Source organism: Macrobrachium rosenbergii, chromosome 47 (assembly GCF_040412425.1).
Source record: "Macrobrachium rosenbergii isolate ZJJX-2024 chromosome 47, ASM4041242v1, whole genome shotgun sequence".
In the NCBI taxonomy this organism is placed as follows: Eukaryota; Metazoa; Arthropoda; class Malacostraca; order Decapoda; family Palaemonidae; genus Macrobrachium; species Macrobrachium rosenbergii.
Window position 1 is genome coordinate 18,636,247 of NC_089787.1, and position 23,188 is coordinate 18,659,434.

Below are 23,188 nucleotides of genomic sequence, written 5' to 3' on the forward strand. Positions count from 1 at the left end.
GGGGTATAAAGCACGTTAAAACGAAGAAGAAGAAGGAAAGGTGAAGGAGAGGAAAGGTCCCAGAGAGGAGAAAGTAAAATTAGGCAATTGTGGCAGTCCTTGAAGTCTTTCTCAAGTTGAACGTTGGTGAGAATTCCACAGAGGTCTAGATTTATTGTAGTCATTGCTCCTTGAAATGTTCTTAGAAGCCCCAAGACACAGAGGAGGCCAAAGGGGAAACAAAACAGCCAAACGGATACCAGCAAATGACTCACGATCAAAATCCGCGGAAATTTATACTTCCTTTGTTCCAGTGCTCTCCAATGTGTTTCAGCTTACAGTATGCCTTACACAGCACACTGAAGGTGGTACCAAAGGCTCTGCACACCTTCTGATCTGCTACAGATACATTGCTTTTTTCCTCGTTACACCTCGGCCTTTCCCTTTGGCCCCTTCTCACTAAAAATTGTCACTTAAAGAACAGATCCTCCGGCGTGTCAGATGAATCTAGCAGTGTTGTTTCAGTCGTCTGGTGGAACTCCTTTTGAAACCTCTTTACTGGATTAATAGAGTACAGGCAGTCCCTGGTTTATGGCGGGGGTTCTGTTCCCGGAGGGGCGCCATAACCCAAAAAATGCTGTAAACCAGAACATCATACTAATACAGCAGTCCCCAGTTATTGGCGTGGGTTCCGTTCTGAGGGTGTGATGATAACCGGAAATCGGCGATTTTCGGCGCTTTTTCGGCAATTTTCGGGGCTTATCGGCGCCGAAAAGCGCCGATTTTCTGTTATCGGCGCCAATACTCAATTATTAGCACTGATAAGCGAAAATAGGCGATTTTCAGCGCCGAAAATTGCAGATTTTCGTCGCTAAACAAGCGCCGTAAAACCGGATTGCTGTTAACCGAGCCCGCTGTTAACCGCGGACTGCCTGCAATAGGAATAAATGGTGCTTATGGTGTCATAAGCACTGTAAAACTGGTTATGACACCGTAAAACTGGGTATGACACTGTAAAACCGCTTATAGCGCCATAAAATCAGGTTAACAGCCCAATGAGCCAAGCGCCGTAAAGTCGGAATGCCGTAACCCGGGGACTACCTGTACAGGCTTAGTGTGGCTGCTTTTGGTCGACGTTAAGATAAAGAAAAGTCAGCAGTCTGTATTTGACCTTACCAGAGTGAACAACAAGGAAGCTCTCTTAACCTAGATTCAGGTGCCCTTCACTTGGTCATTCCTTTTAATCTCAACGACCCTAATGCATCCATGGCTTCTGCAGTAGCCAAAGGTGATAAAAGGACATGTGGAGGATTATTCACGTCCTTTAGCTCAGCAGTACCTGGAGATTAACAGGGACCTCTCTCATCTAAGGTCGTGAAAGAGAGAGAGAATGAGTGTGGAACTTAAGGAGTTCAAGAAAAGATGCAGTGTATCACTACCCTGATACTATTCTCCTTGCATTTTGATACATTTTTATCTATTTATTAATTTATTAATCTGTTTTTTCTTTTTTGATCAGTGAGATCTCTTCTTTCTGTATTTCTCTTTACCTCCTCTTACTTCATCCTAGTGAACACCATATTCTTTGGAAGCTTGAATTCCAAGTCAGTGGTCCCTGTGGGCTTGTTCCATGTGAATAGGTTTCATCCTCTGAATAATAATAATAATAATAAAAATTTGCCATAGTGACCCCTCATTTCCTTGTTTTCCTGGTTTTCTTCTATGGTAAGCTTCCAAGCATCCAGCCTACGTCACAAAGATGTGCAGTATTGCCGGGACGGACTGACCCTGCACTCTGTTAATCCTGCCTCTTTACTCCTGCAGGCCTGGAGGAACGACGACTGTGCCAGGTTACAGACTGACCCCATACTCTGTTAATCCTGCATCTTTACTCCTGCAGGTCTGGAGGAACGACGACTGTGCCAGGAGTGACGTTTTGTGCGAAAGGAACGGCGACTCCACTTGCATGCCCATCACGGAATACTGCCGCAAGACTAATCCTCCCTGTTCAGGAGATCTGGACATGAGACTCTGCCAGGTATGTTGAAGTCAATGAAAAAAAGTCCCCGTGGGGGCTGGGGGTAGTGTCGTCACTGCACCTCATGCAGTGCTCCATTGAAGGTGTCACTGAAGGTTCTTAGCAGCATCCCTTCGGTCCCTAGCTGCAACCCCTTCCATTCCTTTTAGTGTCCGTCCACTCATGTTCTATATTCCATCTTACTTAACACCCTCTAACAACAAAAATCGTTTCAACATTATTTTCAGCTCTGAATGACCTCATAGGTCCCAAGGCTTGCTTTTGGCCTAAATTTTACATTCCAGCTCCAATGAAAATAATGTGAGTGAAGGCATTCAGTTGAAATTTAAGTTGAACAGAAGTTAATCCTGTAATAAATTTAATGCTATTCCTGAAGTAGTCTTTATGTGAGTTATATTAAAACATGAACATTCTTATAAATAATTTGAACTGTTAGGTGATGTCAGATTGAAGGTTTTATTCAGGGTTGTGCAACCTTTTCAAATGAAAGGCTAATGAAGCAGAGCGAGTGAAAGTTAACTTGAAAAGCTAATATCTAACCTGATGGTAATTGAATGTTAGATTAAATTTAACATTAATTTTGAATTGCAGTTAACACTGGACCCGTAGGAGGTTAGTGCCGTCAGTGCACCTCATACGGTGCACCGTAGGCATTACTTAAGGGCCTTTGCTGCATCCCTTCAGCCCCTAACCACAACCTCTTTCATTCCTTCCACTCTATCTCCCTTCATATTCTCATTCTTCCTTCTTACTTTCCACACCCTCTAACAATTGTTTCATAGTGCGTGGTCTTCCTCCTGTTACACCTTTCAAACCTTCTAACTGTCAATTTCCCTTTCTGACCTTGTAGGTCCCAGCACTTGGCCTCTGGCCTAAATTCTCTCTCTCTCTCTCTCTCTCTCTCTCTCTCTCTCTCTCTGGTTATTTAATTCTTGCTTACCTCTTCCTATTCTTCAGCATCAGTAACCCATCCAAATCTAGCACAGAGGGTGTTAAGATTCTGATAACCTCCTTCCTCAACGTCTCCAGTTCTTTCGCCATCTTTCCACTCCTGTTTTTGATGTCTGATACTCTTGAATTACTTCCAGATGCTCTCACATGGGAAGCTGCAGAATTTAAACGACATCATTCTGCCAAGAGACCGGAGCGAGTTCCAAGATGGTGAGGATTTTTCTGTGTTGCTCTGAGGCAAAATAAGGAAGGTGGCAGGAGCTCTGCTGAGGGTTTGAAAGGGAAGGGAGGGGAGAGTCCCTGGAAGCAAGCATGTGTGGAGGTTTTGTTGAGCCAACTCTCCTTTATGGAAGTGAACAGTGGATGTTGAATGCATGGCAAGAAAAAGGAAGAAACTGTTGAGGGAAGATGTTTTGCATGGTATACGTCGGTGAGGACTGTAGATGCAGCTAAGATTAAGTAGGAAGATTGACACAGGTGAAAGATTGACACAGGTGAAAGAATTGGTTACATGCCTGAAGTCTAGGGAATAAGGAAGGGAAACATCAAGAATGTGTGAATCAGATGGTGTGGAAGAGGAGTTGGAATGGAAACACCTAAATATCTAGGAAACTTGAGAGCCTATTGATGATATAGAGGTGAGCTGTGCAGTGTTGCACAGGGTTGACGTGCTGTTGATGAGCCTTCTATTTGGGCGTTGACAGGAGCTGCTGTTATGGAAGTTTTTGGCACTTGGAACTTGTCTGTGATATAGCAGTTAAAGGATAAGTACATCAATGACATTTTCTCTTGACTTCACTGTGGGGTACCTTCTCTTATGGTGGAGGTGAATATATATATATATTACACCAACAAACACACACATTTTATGAATATATCTAAATATATAGGAAAAAGAGATTGTTTGAAGTGGACTTGCAGGACAAATAAGTCATTGTGTTTTAGGCAAACTAAGAGGTTGAATCTGAAAAAGAATTAGAAAGCCAGAGTAGTGCAAGTTGCTGAAAGCTTGGTGCTTAATCTGAGCAAGGAATTTTAGAAAAAAGAAAGTCATTGTTCTGGAGAAAGTACTGCACATGCAAAGAGAAAGATTAATAATGACTGAATTGATCTTTGAAAATGCAAGGTAGAGTAAAATTCTGCACCATTCACATGAATTCTTTGAGTTCTTAGACACAAAGGGGTAACCTTGAGAGCTGTGCATGTTTAGGGGAAAGAGCCTTTTACTTGGGATGAATATTACCTACTGTTAGAGAAGCTTCTATCTCCTTGCCAATAGGCAATGTATTGTACTGCATAGGAACACACCTTTATATCATAAAGGTATCTTTGACAGTAGGTAAGTATCCAAATGATAAATTGTATTCCATAGATTTATACAATTTTGGACGCATCTTACCTACTGTTAAAGATCCCTTTATGATATAATATACAATATACTGTGTATCAGTGCAGAGATATAAGCTATCTTCCACAGTAGATGAGTATCCAAGTAATAAATGTTATTATGAAAATGTTATATAGAGCATGTGCAACTTCAGTTTTGCTACCAGTAATTGCATCAGACTGATGAAGGATGTCAGGATGTGTTGCTTCAGGCCAATAAACTCTTAGAAGAACTCTGTGCTGTCAACTGAAAAACAATTTTTTATATACTCCATAACATGTAGTTAAATATGTTCCTTTTTTTCTGCCTTGAAGGCAAGCCCCTTCTCTACATCTTCCTCTCATTCAGCTGAGTGGATTCCTCTGCTATAGCCAGACAAACGCAAACACAAAAGAAAAGAAATTGCAATACATTTGAGCCCATTAGTTAATGCAACCTCCCACCACCATAGATTTTTGTTGCAAGATGAACCATTGCTCTGAAAATTGAAAGGTTTTCTGCAATGTTCTACTCTGATAGGTGTGGAGGTATTTTTATAACATGTGAACTCTTGGTTACTTAGTTAATTAACATAGGCAAATTCCTGACTGACAGAATTGTGAGTTGCAAATTGCTGGGTGTTCGGAAAAAGTTCTTGGGACTAAGGATGTTCGAATTCAACTTTCAGAGCTAAGTCATAAGTGCTGCTGCTGTTGTTAGAACACACCTTGGCCTTATGCCAGCATGAGCTGTACTTCTGTGAACAGCCAGTATAGTCCTAAGGCAGAGTAGACTCTCTCTCTCTCTGCTGTATATTAGCCAAACTTTACACCAGATAGCCTTTATCCTTGTAAAGTTACACAATTGCAAAAAAGCTTAAGTTTGTTGCTACACAAATACGAGTACAAACATTTCTTCTTTACATTAAGCTTATCGTGATGTAAAGAACTTCAGGTTTGTATGTTAGGAAAAATACAAACTACTTTCAAAATGTACTATGTGCTCCTAGAATATAAACCTAAAGTTCTGTACGTTAGGACAAGTTTAACATAAAGGAGGAAGGTTTGTTTGTTATGAAAAATACAAACTACTTTCAAAATGTGCTATGCATTCCTAAAATACACACCTGAAGTTCTTCACATTGGGATAAACTTAACATAAAGAAGGAAGATTTATTCGTTAGGGAAAATACAAATGAATTTTAAAATTTGCTGTTTTGTCGCTGTCGTTGGCTATACGGTGCAGGGTTTGGTACAGAAGAAGACTTCGAAACCCTGCTGTGTGTTTCCCTAACTTCGCTGAACTGATTCTGCTTTGCAGGTGGCGAAGTCATCACCGAGAACCTCAACGACACTCTTGTGTCAGGAACCGACTTTGATTACTTGGTCCCTCACACCATCAAACACGATGATTGCCCTAATCTGTACACGAAAGTTGGGGATATGTGCGTCTCCATCTTCTTCATTGGAAACGTATGTATTCACTCATCAATCATTTACTTTAATGTTTTGTGTCTGTACTTGAAATTTTAAAGTTCCAGATCACTGGATCTAGTCTATAGCTTCGCAAGAGCTTTTAGTTACAGTACTTTCATGTTTTTTGACTGTATCTTACATTCATCAAATATTTAGCAAATATCTTATTATGCAGTTTTGAAGTTACAGATTTTCATGTCACCATATGCAATGGTTTGTCCTACTGCTACTTGTTGTCATAATTTACGTAAAGGCTTAGGGTTATTAGGCGCTGAAGTTCCGGTTCTTGAGAGCAACAGTTCCCTGTAACAGGTAGCAGAGATCTTGAATAGTTTTTATACGATTTTAACATTCTAAATTTCCACTTTTCCAACTCTGTGACCTTATTTTGAATTACCACGTCATTTTCAGCAATTTTTTAAAAATTTCCAAGTTCCTTTACTAGTGACTGTGGCATGCATTCATCAAATATTTCAGTAATTTTTTTTTGTACAGTATATTCAGTGTCCCAAATTTCCCTGTCACTAAACTGTAAATCTGGAGGGTCTTGCTTATACTATACCTGTGTTCCTAGTTTGAATTTAGTAAGTCTTATTGAGCTAATTCTTTGCTGTTTGACTTTTGAATTCCGGCACCTGTGACCTTAAGTGACATTTAGAAAATAACTCTATTTTCATGTTTTTTTTTCCAGTCTTGAATTTTCATGTCACTGACTTCATCAGTATTGTGGACAGTTTCTTGGTGTAGTTCCAGATCCTGTGATCATAGATCAAATTTAGCAACTACTTTTAGGTTGCAAGTTCCAATGCATGTAACTACAGGTCACATTTAGCATTGTTTTACGAGGTTCCTTTGGTTTTGAAACTGTGAGTTCAAGCGTCTGTGATTCTAACTTGAAAATAGCAGTAGCACCTCAACTCAACAGACACACTGGGGTCTGGCTTTCTGATCAATAATGAAGTCTTAAGTAACAGAGATGTTGTGTTATAGCCTGCACTTGAATTTTTTCTAGATATGTTACACTAATAGCAATTCCACAGAGTGCCGTCCCTAAACTAACCTGTCCTTTACATTTTAACAGTCAATGTAATAGATTTATCTAAAAATTCATCACATCAACAATGGGAAAACAAAAAAATAGTTATTTGACAGTAATGTTGCTGGTAAGTACAGGAATGTTATAAATTAAATTCCTAAAGTTCCTTGCCTTTATAATCAGTACAGTACCATTGCAATGCCTGGGTCTCTTTAGGTACAGCAGAAATGCAAAATGAATCTTTTTTCCCCTTTTTGTCATTTTAAGTTTGATAAAGGCTTCTTTTGGGATTGTGCTCATATGAGCTGGGATCCTTCTTTGCACAGTGCCAGCTTAAAATTTGCAATATCAAAGCTGTCTGTTATAGTTTAGAAAGACGAAAATGTGTCCTCATTCATATACATGTACAGGCAGTCACTGGGTTATGGCGGGGGTTCTGTTCCCGGCGGCGCGCCATAACCTGAAAAACACTGTAAACTGGAACATTCTAATGGTGCTTATGGCGCCATAAAACCAGGTTACGGTGCTGTAAACCGTGTTAAGGTGCTGTAAATTCGATTATGGCGCCATAAACCGGGTTACGGTGCCGTAAACCAGGTTACGGCACCGTAAACCAGGTTACGGCACCGTAAACCAGGTTACAGCTCGATAAACTAGGTTGCAGCTTGTAAACCAGGTTATGGCACCGTAAACCAGGTTACGGTGCCATAAACTGGGTTACGGCGCCATAAAACGGGTTACGGCACTGTAAACCAGGTTACAGCGCCAGAAAAACAGGTTAACGGTGCCATGAGCCAAGCACCGTTAAGTCGGAATGCCGTAACCCGAGACCACTGTAGCCCAGGGACTGCCTGGTTGTGTAATATTCACCATATTACTGTTTTTCATTAAAAGAAATAGGATTGTTATTATAATTATCATTAATACTCATTGTGACCACTAATTTGCATGGTATAAGACAAAAGGAGCCTTTAATTACAATTTTATTCATCAACAGTGTGTTGACTGTATACCAACAATTGACCATGTCTTCTGTATGATCAAATATCCAGATACTGTACTGCATATTATTAACTGTATCATGCAGTGCTTACACTGCACCTTCTTGTATGCGATCTTGAATAATGTCAAGTCTAATGTCCCTGCTTCCTGTCCAACAGATGACCTGGGGCGAAGCCAAACAATTCTGCGGTGTGATTGGAGGCCAACTCTTTGTGCCAGAGAAGAAAGAAGAATTGGACATCCTCGGCCGCCACATGAGAGAGCAACGTAAGATAATTTTGTTTTTGGTATTTTCTCCTTAGAAATGCTTTCAGTAACAGAGGCGATGATGCCCACTCTTTTCGTTCAAACACTGGCTTAGAGACAAGACTCATGACCCAGTAACTCGGTAGCAAATGAACTGGTCCAGGAATCGAATTAGTGAGCAAAAGCTCTGATAATTCTTTTCATGTCTTATCACTAATGCTCCCAACCCTTGGTCTCAGCCACAACATTGTCACCAAGACCAGTGCTGCCTTTCTTGTCCTGCATATTAGCATTCAGATTTAAATAATTTCAGTAAGTCATATTTTTATGTGGGCTAGCAGATAATAGCATACTGATTATTTTTTGTTGTTTGTCATATGTGCATTTTGTCTGACTCTTTATCTCTTCTACGTTCGTTCACCTGGTGTTGTCGATTGTAATTGCTACACCACCCCAGGTTGCAGAAACCAATGAATAATTTAATCAGTTCCTTTTCACACATGGGCTATGGAATCTTGCTTGGCAAGTTGATAATCTCTTGTCTTCTTTGATAAGAAGAATTTGAATGGTAATGGGATTACAATACTGATATGGGTGAGCAAATGAGTTTAACTTCCTCATTTTATGACTCTGAAGTCTTCACCAGTCTTGAAGAGGTGGGATCAGTGTCACTACTTTTGGGATGGAATTAGTGTACCCCATGCACAGTCATCAGACTGGCAGAGACCATTTGATGGTTTTCTGTGTACCATGGTAGTTACAGTGTGGTTGCAATGAATTATTATGTGCTCCAGTACCAAAAACAAAACATTTAAATCATTGCAGTCAAAGAGTATATATTAAAATCTTCTCTGCTTGCTTGTACTCCAGGGAAAAATTGAAAATTGGGAATAAATGACGAACACTGCAAACAAAAGTATTGGTAATGTAATAGGGACTTAGTGATAAAAGAAAAACTCTTTGTCATAGCTACTTGGTGGATGAAAAGATGATGTGAAATACTGCAGATGTTTTTTTCTGTGGGCATTTATGCCCTTCGTTTTATAAGCGAGTGTTTTTTTTTTACAGTTGAATGAAGTGTAGCAGACTTTAAAAGAATGAGATCTAATGAAAACAATCACATCTGATCTGCCATTTAAGAAGATATTTTGTTTACTTTCCAGCCATTTCCTCTGACTTCTGGATTGGTGGGAACTTCTACAACAACACCAACGGATGGAGGTGGATTGACGATCGACCCATGGAGCTCAACACCTACCACTGGGCTCTCAGGTAAGTTTTTCAAGCTTCAGACTGACTGCATGAATAGACGATCATTAGAAAGGAGGAGACGGAATGACTGTGCCGCAGGAACCTTACTATGTAGCCAACTGGACAAGCTGAACCTAACCTAATGTAGCCTAACCTAACATTACCTTTCTGGCAGCAAGATGCCTGGTATGTGTGTCCCCAGAGATTTGGTAGACATTAAACTTCACGTAGGAGTCGCTGGCAGCTTTAACCAGTTTTGCTGCAGTAAGATTTCCCATTATAGTTTCAGATCAAAGTACTGTAGATTTGTTGCGTGTGAATGGAATAGAAAACAGGGTGTTTTTGTAGATATGTGTGCTCGTAAATTCAAGAGAAGTTGTGATGTTACTGGAAGAAGAGCTATGCCCCTTTGGTTAATTGAATCTTTATTCATTTGTCAATTTTATCTGTACGGTATAGTATTTAAGACTAATTGCACAGCCATTATCTGCAGGCTCACCAGCGTAAAACATTAACAGCAAGGTGTCAAAGACAACTCTGCTGATTACATTTTGGTTTCATCCAGGGTTATAGCCTATTTTAAAACAAAGCAGTAATTTTCTACCATTGCAGTTTAACTTCTAGAACAAGGGGTAAGTTATTAATTACATAATAGGTTCATTCAACTGCTTAGTCACACTTCTGGAGTATCACAGGCCTAGTTGGAAAGGATTTTTTTTTTTAAATGGCAGGTGAAAATTGGAAGACAAAAATACAGAGGACAGCTGAACGTGATAAGACTAAGAAACCAAATAAAGAGTAAAGAAAGAGAGCCTGTGCAGAGGAATAGGATGTAGTGTGCAGCCTTCCAGTAATTGCGTTTAAGTATTCGTATGAGGTCACAAGTTACGCTGAAGCAACAAAGTCACATCAGCATCTAGGCATCAAATTTGCTACACCTTCTCCTATTTACGTTCCATTTATTTTACTCCTCAAAGCTGAATAGAGTGTAATCTGGTATCATTAGGCACTAAGTAGCTGGTATTAAGGTCAGAATTGAAACTGCGTATGTCTTGATGTGTATGACACTGCCTTAATCAACATGTGAGTGACTGTAGTTTGGTCACTGACAGAGAACATATTGGGCACTTGATGCCAGGTGCCCAGAGGTATCAGACAGTGTGACTCTGCCCCAGGTTTACCAGTTACGCTAATGGCAACAATCTCTCGCTGTCAACAGGCATGATTCGACCTGCTACCCACGAGAGCTCAATTGGGAACACCGCAGCGTCAAAGTCGACGCGAATGACGGGGTCTGCTACAACTATTTCCAGGCTCCGTGGGTGAGCAATCCTTACGGCAGCTGTGTTGCCATGACGTACAAGAGGTTCTACTTTCTCAGTGACGAGAACTGCAGTTTGAAGAAGAGTGCTTTGTGCAAGCTCGTAAAGGCTGCATAGGCTGCACAGAATTTTCTTTTTTGTATTGGCTACAAAGGAAGTGATCCTATAGGCTACAGGGGCTGTGATCTTATAGGCCACGAGGACATCTTGCAGTATAGGGGGCGTTTGATCTTACGGGCTGTAGCAAACACAATTTTACAAGCTGTAGATCTAGGACATGATCTTATAGGCCATAGAGAATGTAATCTAATGAGCTATAAAAGACGTGAGCTTTTAGACAGGTGATCTTGTGTACGGCCAAGGACATCATAGTACAGAGTACAAGGGGCATGATTTTATAGTCTCTGAAGGTTTTAGAGGACATGACCTTGTAGAATGTACATTCTGTGATCTTAGCCCGTAAGCCGTTACATCAAAATCTGAGCCTTTTCCATTTCTTTAGAATTTACAACATCTGTTTCTCAATGCTGTAATAACCATTCTGATGTATTCTAATAGCTGACTAATCATTTACTGAACTTATGTGGTTGTTTTGATGGCTATTCCCATTAGCTCATCCTTTTAAAACCTGTTTTTAGTCCTAAAGTTGTTGTTATTATTATTATTATTATTATTATTATTATTATTATTATTATTATTCAGAAGATGAACCGTATTGACATGGAACAAACCCATTGGGCCATTGACCTGAAATTCAAGCTTCCAAAGAATATGGTGTTCATTTGTAAGAAATAACAGAGGGTAGTATGAAAGACAGAAAGAGGTCAGTTATCAGGAAAACAATTAACAAATAAATAAATAGATAAAAACATAATTCATTGTTAAAGTGCAAGGAGAATCGTTTTAGGCAGTAATGCCTTGCTTCTTGTCTTGAACTTCTGAGGTTCTAATTTCACAACATCCTCAGGGAGACTGTTCCACAGTCCAATGGTGTAAGGAATAAAAGACCTCCTCAAGGGAAAGTGGTTGGAGAGATACTGATCGTGGAGGTATAGTAACAGTTTGTACAGAATTCTGAGTCTCGACACAGGTACGTACGTGAATATGCATCTGAAGAGGTTTAGAAATCCCATAGGGATATGAAAAATGGGTAAGATCCCAGGAACATGAGCAATAAAGAACGCTCTAACAAAAGCCTCCTGAGACCCATTTATTGAAGAGTTGACAAGACTGTATGGAATTGTCACAAAAGAAGTAGGACCAGAGTGATGGGGATTATTATTATGGATAATACAGTAAACCTCCGTATTCGGGGGGGATGCGTAGTCCTACCACAGCCCCCTCGAATAGCTAAAATCCACGAATACCTAGAACCCCTCTAAAAACACCTAGAACTGCCTATTTTGATAGTTTAAACACAAAACGCCCTCTAAAAATGCTTATACCTGAGTATTTTAATAGTTTCATCACAAAAAAGTGCATTTAGTCATGAAAGTGATTTGAAAATACAGTAATTAGTGAATATTTCTCAGTGAAAAATACCATGAATGGGCGAATTTTCCGCGAATAATGGGTAGATACGTTCCACAGAGAAACCCGCGAATACGTGAGTCCGCGAATAGTGAGACCGCGAATATTGGAGGTTTACTGTATACAGGAGGACACTGTATAGTGTTGAAACTGCATAGCAATAAGATGGGCAGAGAACCACACGAATGTATGGGAGGAGACGGTAGAAGAAAGGATAAGAAAAATAATCGTAAGATCAAAAATTCCATTCGACCTCTTGCCAGGAAAATAAAGCACAGGTTTTCATCTAGAATGAGGCAAAATGCTGATGAGGTGCTGTTAAAAAGGGGAAGGAAAACTTTATATCTTTGTACATCTTGAGAAGATATTCAACATAAAGCCAAGCTGAGCAGTTAGGTCGGTGTTAGAGTCAGAATCAGAAAAACTCAATAAGAAACTGATGGTACAGTGTAATGCCACAAGATCTAGAGTGAAGAATGCAGCAGGTATGTCAGAATTTCAGATTAATGAAGGAAGTTTCAGAGGAGTGGAGAAATGTGGAGTCCCTGAAATCTGTTGCATGTACATAACCTGCTTGCAACAGCAGAGTCAGAGGAAGTCATGCAAATGCTTGAGAAACGGAAAAGATTACAAATCCACATGAAAAAGCCATATTTATGGTAACAGGGAATGATGCATCAGAGAAAGTAGTCTTGAAAGTGGTCTGTGGATGCTATGGGTCTGAGGTATGTAGAGATGGGTGCAGTGTCGTGGACTCACCGTCACAGATAGCATCACGGTATATATGCCCAGTTCAGAATTACAAAGTTTTAGTGGAGTAAAGGATTTCTGATGCCAAACATGCATGACAAGAGCTCACAATGAGGATTATTTGTTTGATGGAGTTGTCAGAAGTTTTATGTTACTTTGTTTTGATACTGAATTGCGATTCTGGGGTTGAGAGAGCAGCAAGACAGAGTGGCAAAAGAATGGATAAAGTAGAAAGTTATTGCTGGGTTTGGTAAAAAAAAAAAAAGATTATCTCATTGGTAGACAGGGTGAAAAATTAACCTTTGTGTAAGACCTGTACTACTGTGTACAGAAAGAAGGCATTGATTTTTGAACAGAAGATGGAGGAAATTTTGAAAAGATGGGACTACAGAGTGTTCTCGTCCATGGCTGGGAGCCCTTTTTAAGATATATTATAAATGGAGTTGCAAAGAGATAAGATGATAGAAGAAAATCTTAGGCTGGCATTGTAGCGAACACACGATTACAGATAAGGAAGTAGCTGAGAGAGGTGGCCTTCAAATTGTACTCGGATCTACCAGATTTTCTCTGACACAGAACCTTCCTGTCCCTGTGAGCTAGGGATGGCAGGGTTGGGGAGTGAATTATCCTACTTACTAAGTCATCAGTTGCCATTGTCTTGCTTACCCAGGTCTAAAGTGGGTGAAGAGCAGCTTGTGCACTGACCATAAGTTTTGTGTATACATGTCCTCTTTGGGATTTTCTCTGCTGTTCACTGCTGACCTACAATCAAAGCCTTGAGAAAACTGATGAGAATTCCAACTTCATAAAATGAAAATCATTATAAGGATGAGTAAAGAACATTATTATCAATGGTGGAAAGATGGAAGTATTTGATTCATACAGGTATTTGGGAGTAGCTGAAACGAGGAAGGTAACAGGGTATTGGATTAGGAAGAGTCTTGAAATGTCTGATGGAGCTAAGATGGGAATTATGAAGTGGATGTTGAGCCAACTCTCCTTTATGTATGTGAAGTGTGGATGAAAGAAAAATGAGGTTGTAAATGCTGAGATGCACTCTTTGCATAGTGCACGTCCTGAAAAGATTGAAAGGGGAGTAAAGTAAGTATACCTTAGTTTTAACCAGACCACTGAGCTGATTAACAGCTCTCCTAGGGCTGGCCCGAAGGATTAGACTTATTTTACGTGGCTAAGAACCAATTGGTTACTTAGCAATGGGACCTACAGCTTATTGTGGAATCCGAACCACTTTATAGCAAGAAATGAATTTCTATCACCAGAAATAAATTCCTCTAACTCTTCATCAGCTGGCCGGGGGAATTGAACTCCGGCCCATCGAGTGACAGTCCGAAGCTCTACCAACTCACCTAATGAAGGGCTTTGAAAGGGGAGGAGTGTGAAGACATGCAGAAGTGGTAAACAGGTGTTTCAAGGTGTTGTGGTCATGTGGCGAGAATGGAGAACAATAGGTTGGGAAAAGCGATGTATATTTCACAAGTGTTGTGGAAGTTTTCTGACCCTTGTGATCTGCTGGGTAGCACATTCGTCCCTCGCTCGAGGGGTCCTGAGTTTGATCCTCTGAGGTAGAAGTTTGTTTCCTAACTAAGTATTAGAATAGAATAGAATACAGAATTTAGGCCAAAGGCCAAGCACTGGGACCTATGAGCTCATTCAGTGCTGAAAAGGAAATTGAGAGTAAAAAGTTTTGAAAGGTGTAACAGGAGGAAAACCTCGCAGTTGCGCTGTGAATCAGTTGCTAGGAGGGGTGAAGAGTAAGTAAGAAGGAAGAAAGAGAATATAAATGGAGGTACAGTAAAAGGAATATAAGAGGTTGCAGCTAGAACCTCAAGTAATGCCTACAGTGCACTGCATGAGGTGCACTAGCAGTACAACTCCCCTATAGGGCAATCTAACAATTGTTCTTATTCTTTTATAAACTCTGACCATGAATCATTTTTAACCTTGACAAAAGAATGAAAGCTCCAAAGTTCTACATAAGTCACTGAGGTGCCTTTCCTTTCAAAAATGAAGGTTTTCCATCCTGGTACATATAAACAGGGCTGTGGAATTATCAGAATCGGTTCAGAAAACCTGAAACATTATTATTGTTATTATTGTTATCATATACATTCGTACATTTCATATGTAAGAAGAACAAAGACAAACAACACAAAGAATAAAGCATCGTAAAAATGTACGTACGTAAACAGCAATGCAGGACAAAAAACCGAAGCAAATTTGGTTTGAAACTTCCATTACATCTTCTCCTGAACTTATAGCTCATATTTTAGCTACATTTTTATCAAGTTTCATGTTCCTCATTGGACCGGTCGATATCGTTCTCGGCTAGCACTGTGAAGAATTAGAGGAATTTATTTCTGGTGATAGAAATTCATTTCTCGCTATGATGTGGTTCGGATTCCACAATAAGCTGTAGGTCCTGTTGCTAGGTAACCAATTGGTTCTTAGCCACATAAAATAAGTCTAATCCTTTGGGCCAGCCCTAGGAGAGCTGTTAATCAGCTCAGTGGTCTGGTTAAACTAAGGTATACTTAACTTATCAAGTTTCATATTTTAACCTGGTTACGCCTTCACTCAAGAACAACCTACGTAATTTAGTACTTTCAAAATTTGACAAAGTTATTTTGAAAGCTGCCATATTTGTTAAAAGGAAAAAAAAAACCCTTTCTGTTTATTACTGACTGGAAGGGGGCCCATGCAAGCTTTTCAACAGACTAATTTCTACAGTAATTTTTTGGAATGCTGTAGATAAATTATTTAGAGCCCAGTTATGACTAGTGTAGTCTGCAAGAATAGTTTAATGGTAGAGAATCTGCTGTGAATAATGTGCGTAATTGTTTTTTTCACACCTGGCAACCATTAAAATGTAGGTTATTTTTTAATATAATACGTTCAGTCATGAGAAAGTGTTGCCAGATTAGATAAGAATCAGGCAGAGACACAAAATGTTAAAATGTGGTTTGATGTTCACTTTGACAGTTTGGTTAAAGCCATTGCATATAGGCCTACCAGACCTAGATAGAAAAATGCCTTTTAGACCTACATCTAGATAGTGCAGCCTCCATGCCTCTTTTTGTCACTAAATACTTTGTCCCAGTGGACATTTCGTGAGATAATAGAAGGTATTTTAATGTATGTGACACGATGCTTATAAATAAAATGTCAAATGGTGGTTATCAAGTTAGAATGAGCCTTGTAAATGAACTTTGTAAAGAAGTACGGTAACTGGACGCATAGCTACTCTACCATGACATAGGTTCAAAATTGTATTTTAATTTATGTGACACGATACTAATAAATAAAATGTCAAATGGTGGTTATCAAGTTAGAATGAGCCTTGTAAACGAACTTTATAAGGAAGTAACTGGACGTAAAGCTACTCTGACAGGACTCGGTTTCAAAATTGTTACTTGTTTTTTACGTTGTTTGTAAGTCTGAGATTGTATTTTGGCTTTAATGATTTTTTTTTTAGTATTTAAAAGATTGAAAATGAAACTTGAATGGAACAGAACATTGGTAGCCTTGAATAAACACGAGAGGAAAAAATAAATCGCAGAACTTACAAAAGGTTTAAATAAGAGGTCTGGATTCCAATTTTAAAAAAAGCAAATTACAAGAATCATATAGAAATTAGTAACATCAAGAAAAGGTTTTGTGATAACCCACATTTTCTTGGGTCTTTTTTGTTTTTCCTAAGAGGACAATGGAACAAGGACAGTCTTCAGACAAGATATTCGAGTCCACATAAACAGCCAATCCCCAACAAATCAACTTGCCAGTGCTTAATTAATGGACGTGCAGTCTGGTTACAGTGTAAGGTAACACAAAGAGTGTAATTGTGACTATTCTTAAGTCATATACTATCAATGAATATGTTTTGTGAGAAATATGGTTGATGTAGCCTTGAGACAGTTAGCTTGTAGAATTTGTAGTTTCCCCTGTGTGGGAATGAAACAACAGTGGTAGATTTAACCATAGATCTCTCTATATCTATGGATTTAATGCCTTATTCAAGATCTCAGTGACTCAACTGATATTTCAGGAAAATAAAAGTCAGTTGATTTAACTGATTAACATACTGGTGACCTTAGTTTGATCATAATTTATATATAGTTGTTTAGGTGCTGAGTGACGTATGAATTTTGGAAATTTAAATATTAGGTAATGCCATAGATTTCTGTCCTTAGCCACTAGAATGTTTAAAAACTTTTTTTTTTTTTCAGGAAAGCCCTAACCGTAAGCCAAGAGATAGTCCTGCTCCCCAGTGGTTTCATCAAGTGAGTAATCTTTGGTGGCTACAGAAGATTATGTACACTACCTGAAAGGTAAAAGTGAAAGGAACTGCATAGTACAGTATGCAGTGTGTCACTACAGTGACCTACAGTTTGCAAAGAGTATTGGACCATGGCAGCGAAGTTCCTGTAGACCAAGATTCTGTAAGAATTTCGAAAGCAAAAAGGTAGGAAGTGTTGAAGAATTCAGTCATTAGCCCAGAAAAGTTTCGGGTTTTCTCATTTCAGAATATTTGGTGATAATGGAGTTTGTAAAGGAATGAAAGTTATTTAATCACATTACTCTCATCTTAAGAAATGCTCTATGGGTGAGGCTGTATTACAAGTAAAAAGTCTGTTTAAGTAACAAAGACCTTATATTATAGCTTGCCCTAGAATAGTTTGTAGATACAGCTAACTGCAGTTCCACATAGTTCCTAGCCTAAGTAACCGATACTTTAAACCAGTGGTTCTTAACCTCTGGGGCCGCAAGCCATAGGGAAAAATAAAAAATCCTCTAAATTAGTATATTCATTATTGTCTTAACAAGAGTCACTAAGAAGCAGTGTCAAGTATCTCACTAATTCATTCCCAAAGAATAAAAGCACATTTTTCCTTTTAATCTGGGATGGAATTTTACTCATAGATGCAAGGGGGCGGGGGCAGCGTGTAGGGAAGGACCAACTGTTAGAGGGGACGTGGTAATAAAAAGGTTAAGAACCACTGCTTCAAACTTGAATAAGTTGGTGTGACATATCTAGAAACTTTGAATTCCTGCAGTGTTATGTCATGTGGTCAAAAGTGTTAGGAAATTTTATAATCAAGTTTAACTTCTCTTGAGAGTATTAGTGGGACCTGTGAGCCAGTTGACATGTACAGTACAGTCTGTTGATTAGCAGGAATAATTTAGTTGTTTCATAGTAGCACTTTGCAGTCATTTGTTGTTTATAGTGAGTCTTGGCTGATGCTATCATCAGCTGTTTCATAATGTATTGTTCCATTTCAAGGTTTGTTAGCAACAGTTACCGGACTTGGAAATAGGGTAGTATGTAGGTCTACAGGATACAGGTTTGGAAACTCCTGTAAATACAGACAACCTGAGTTCAATATGAGGTAGCTTCCAGGCTTTTCATCATGAATAGTCATTGGGTACAAGACTGAACTCAAAAGCAATGAATTGTTAGAGTAGATGAAACCATATTGCTGTGGGCATCTACTTGAGTAACTGAACTGATACTGTATTGTAATACGGAACCATCACATAGTTTGAGTTATATTTTTTAGCAGCTTTTCAAACTCATATATCATTTATGCCAGAAAGCTGGGGACTAAGTCTCCTTATTTGTAGACACGCACACAGGCAAGAGGAACTAAGTTCTCTCATGAAGATATATAAATATATAATTTTGTTAGATTTTAGAGAAACCATTCTGGTTATATGGTAACAGTAAGAAGGGTGTGTGTGTCTGTCCTAATTTGTCATTCTTTGGCAAGAAACTGTAAATGTGCAAACCCACTTTCATGCAGATAAAGTTGTCTTGCAAGTTCAGATTGCATAGTAGTTTTTAACAATACCAAGAATATTCAGACTAAAATTGTTGTAAATAAAACTGAACAATGGGAATATGATAACTTTTTACAAATCTCACAACGTAAAATAGTCCCAGAATACATTAATGTTCCCAATATGGGTCCCAGTAGAGTAGGGACTCTGTAAAACTTTTTTAAAGAATTTTTATGGTTAATTTAGCATGACGGATTTTGCATTGCCAAACCAGTTTACCAAAGTTACAAGCAATCTTTGTAGCTCTTGACCAGTACACTGATTAGAAAATATAATAATTTTAAAACTAAATTGAAAATGTAATGTGAGAGCTTTCAGTCATAAGCCCATAAAAGTTTAATTTTTTATATACTTTCAGTTTGATGATGATGGAGTTTACATCAAGGCACAAACTGTTTAGATTGGTCTTGGAGAACTCCCCTGTATGTTTGTTATCAGCTATGTTAGTCTCCACAGAAGGACTACATCATAACTAGTTGGTAAGTTAATAAAAGCAAGATGGCAAATTCAACATAACTAGCCTTGTGTAGCCTTGAACACATTGATGGGTTATGTAAAGGTAGACATGTAGAAACAGTTGATAAACGTAAATAATTAAATTTTGTTTTCTAATTCATTGTGTAGTAATATTTTTTTTCATGCAACCTTTTGTAAGTTTGGCTTTGAATATTAAGGTGTTTAGGATCCTCAATAAAAGTGGTGATAAGTTTTCCCAGATGAAGATTGGACCAGGAATGTTTTAATTGTTGTAATGGTACACAATTTAGTTTTTAAGAAAATTGCTCCTGGTTTGAATTTTCAAACTGTTTAGAATTACAACACCTCACCTTAAGACACTTGAGGGTCTGGCCTTTCTGATAAGTAGCAAAGTCCAGTAAGTTAACAAAGACCCTGTATGATAGGCTGCAATTGAGCACTTTGTATATATCTTATATTTAACGGTAATTCCACAAAGTCCTAACCTAGGCTAACCTGTACTTTACATTTAACATTGAATGTAAGATATATATTAACAAATTGATCACATCCAAAATGGGGGCATAGTAAGAAATAATCAAAATATGATATCTGATAAGTACAAAATCCTCATAGGTTGAGGTCTGTAAAGTTGAGGTGTTACTTTTGGATCTTTGCATGTTTTGAAGCAAGACTGTTAATAAGACCTATCTTGGACAACAGGTGGTGTGAGAGTTTGGTGGTTGAAATCTTGCTGTGTAGATGCAGGAGCTATCACAAACCTTGTTCCCTTGGGCCCCCAAAGGCCAACTCAGAGACCTTGCCTAACCCAGCCATTCATTCTGCTGGAGAAAAAGTAGGGCTTGACAGTACAGAGATGTTTTTAAATACCATGGAAAAAGATTTCATCAGTGACTAGACAAAACAATTGAAGTACAAAAACAAAAGGCTGCATGCCTTAAATGCCAATCTCTTTGGGAACCTTGTCTTCAGTGAGTGAATGCAGTCTGATAGGCCAAATGATTATTGTGCTGTATTCAGAAAACTCTTTTTGTCTGCTCAGTAAAATTTGTATTTTGTAGGCTTTAGGAGTCAATACTGTGTTATTTTTTCACTAAATCACATGCTTAGTGTTTTATTTCAAGGAGCCTAGTACTTCATGATTTTAATGGTGCAAGCTTTGGGTTCTCCAAACCCACTAATCTTCAACTTTTCCAAGTGCATTATCAGACTTTCTGTTTAGTTATTCTCATCTTCAACTAATATGACAAAATGGGGTTGCCAGTCAGTGAGGGGTTACTAGAAGAAAAGTACAATTGTGGAGTTGGCAGTGCCCCAGAAGGGGCTTCCTGCAGCTGAGTGGATAAGACTATCTGAAATTTAGGTTGTGGTGAAACCTTGGTATTTCCCCATTCCTTGCCTTTGAAGTCTCAGCAGTTCTTTTATTAATGGGTGGGCATGTTAGTAGTTCTGTTGTGTGTGTTTTTGCTTCATTTGATGTTAAATATGGTTACCAAGAGTTGACTCTGCTTCGAAGACTGTAATGCTGCTTTTGAGCATCATGTGCCATCACTTCCTTTTATCTTATAATCAAATTTACTTATGTTCAGTGTCCACATATTTTTCTTTGACTGGTTTTCCTGTTCCATAGATGCTTGTGTTGCATGTTAAGTACTTTTTAATTACCCCAATTTGAATATTATTTGATATGATGTACAAATTTTCCAAGGCCTCAAAACCATCTTTATGGAGGCTGGGCAAGGTTGCCCCCCTCCCAAAAAGATCCCTTTTCCAAGAAGTTATATTACCAACATCTATAGTCTTTTCCTTAAGATATTGTCAAAGTTTAAGATGTCCAAGACATGCATCTACTTCTCTCATTTCAAAGTAGCAGAATATGTCCCAGATTTGCAGTGATATAATCTGTTAGGGGAGACCTTGCCAGCAAATTAGGATCGTAATTAAAAGATATGTTCTTTTTTAAAGTATCTAAAAGATAAGATGAAGAGGATCAAATTTTGTATAGAAAGAAATAGTCAATTTTTGAAGGAACAAATATGACTCTGGAGAAGCTGTTATAAATACGCCTAGAAGACAGGTCACAATGAAGAGCTCAAAATTACTTGACAGACTTTGACTCTGTTAATAACACTGACAAGAAAAGGGTAGTTGTTAGTTTTGCATTTTATGATATAGCAGCCAGTGCTTGTCCCCTTTTGAATTACACACACACACACATTCAAGAACAAATTATAACCATTTGAAGTTTGTACAGCTTTTGAAAAGTACTGATTTGTAGAAATGGCAAAATGAGACTAACAAACATCTTTTTCTTTTCAAGAATCTTGTGTATTTATGAAAGGTGAAAAGTGCCCTGCACTAAGGCTGCAAACTGCTAAACCCTATTTTAAAGTCTGCCAACTATCCAGTACTGTAGATGAAAAAAATAGACAGTATGGTTTTTAGTTCCTTTCTCCACTGATAGATTGACACTTCAATTGATTATAATTGTTGAAGAAAGAAGCCTTTCAATTTTTTGTGCTATAGTTTGATGAAACTGAAATTAACAGCAACGCCTAATCAGTGATGGTGTTGCATCCCAGATCAAAGCTTGTAAAATCAATCAAATTTATCTCTTGCATTCCAATCAGAGTGCAAACTAGTGGTGAATTTGTACCCAAGGCTGATGAGTTGAGTAAAATTGAATTTTTCATAATGTGGGTGCTTTCTTCAGGAAATTAAATTTACCAAGGAATATAGCCACAAACTATTGCAAAGTCATGGAAATTACCAGTAACATTCACCTATAACAGTGTTGGCTGTTTTCAAACTAAGAAAGAGCCTGTTTGAAAATCACAGGATTGTCCTTGCATTTTGAGGTCTGTTGTATGTCTCAGTAATAAGTCTCTGGAAGGGAACACCATAAGAAGGATCTAAATGTACTTTTATACATAATATACATAAAACATTCCTCACAAGTGGAAAATTCATCCAAAAACTTGAGTGTCATAAAATAAAAAACTTCAAACTGTGGAGAAAATACCAGATGCACAATTTCCAGGGCTTGGTAGATCAGATGTGGCTGGGTAGTCTTTTTTTCAATAGCCACGTCTTAATAATTGGACTCAACGAACACTATTATTGAAGAGCCCATATTTTTGAGACTAGTATAAAACCAACTTGTTTCTGTGCAGGCAACTGAAAAGGCTTGATGGTTGCTGTTGCAGAAGACTGTTATCTGTAACAAGGATTATCAACCTTGCAAGAATTGAAGCAAAAATAAGATGCTTCTTTTCTTCATTCAGTTAGCTAGTTGCATGAGAGAAGAGTTTCAACTCAGTTTGAAAGTTCTATCATAGAAATATATGAAGAGCTCATTTTTTGATGGAAAATAAGTGTATCAGAATGTAAAATCATTCTCAGATTAACTTTGCTCTGTTGCAGAAAGTAGCTGACTAACATGACAGTACAAACTCGGTTTATACTAACCCTTTTTCTTTGTCAGTTGTTTGTATGCCACTTCAGGCTGTAATATAAGTAAAATACAAAACTACAGTATTCTCTTCTCTGAAATGATGTACAGTATTATGTATACTGTACACATCTTATATGCACTAGTAGTCAATGTCAACTCGCCCGTTCAAAATAAGTTTATTGCATATTGCATGATCAAGCTTAGTTGTATCCATAACAATCTAATGATTTTTTTGTCATTTTCAGGTGAATATGCATATATCCTGAGCCAGTATTTGCAGTTTCCATCCCAAAAAGTGGTCATCCTTCCTTCAAACTTTTGTTCTTTGACAAATAACAGCATCAAATTTGCAGGCAAGTAAGGGTTCCTGGTCAATACTTGTGAGTTTCCTGCTGTTATCACTTGTTATTGAGAGGTCTAGTATATGAGATACAACAGTTTTAGCTTTCCATTTA

At 38.3% G+C, this 23,188-nt stretch overlaps 1 protein-coding gene and 1 long non-coding RNA gene across 3 annotated transcripts in view; both read left to right on the forward strand.

Moving 5' to 3' along the window:
* The window catches only part of LOC136830576 (uncharacterized), a 59,126-nt gene extending 47,880 nt beyond the window's left edge, over positions 1–11,246 (forward strand). For both annotated transcript variants that reach the window (XM_067090101.1, XM_067090100.1), the window contains exons 5-10: positions 1,880–2,017; positions 3,106–3,178; positions 5,655–5,806; positions 8,006–8,114; positions 9,257–9,365; positions 10,564–11,246. In XM_067090101.1, the coding sequence (XP_066946202.1) occupies positions 1,880–2,017; positions 3,106–3,178; positions 5,655–5,806; positions 8,006–8,114; positions 9,257–9,365; positions 10,564–10,783 (801 nt within the window). In that variant the 3' untranslated portion in view covers positions 10,784–11,246. The remainder of the gene's footprint in view (positions 1–1,879; positions 2,018–3,105; positions 3,179–5,654; positions 5,807–8,005; positions 8,115–9,256; positions 9,366–10,563) is intronic.
* Positions 11,247–17,197: 5,951 nt separating this feature from the next.
* Positions 17,198–23,086, forward strand: LOC136830577 (uncharacterized). Its single transcript, XR_010850665.1, has 3 exons — positions 17,198–17,426; positions 19,161–19,281; positions 22,979–23,086. It is a non-coding gene; the product is annotated as an uncharacterized lncRNA (long non-coding RNA).
* The last annotated feature ends 102 nt before the right edge of the window (positions 23,087–23,188 follow it).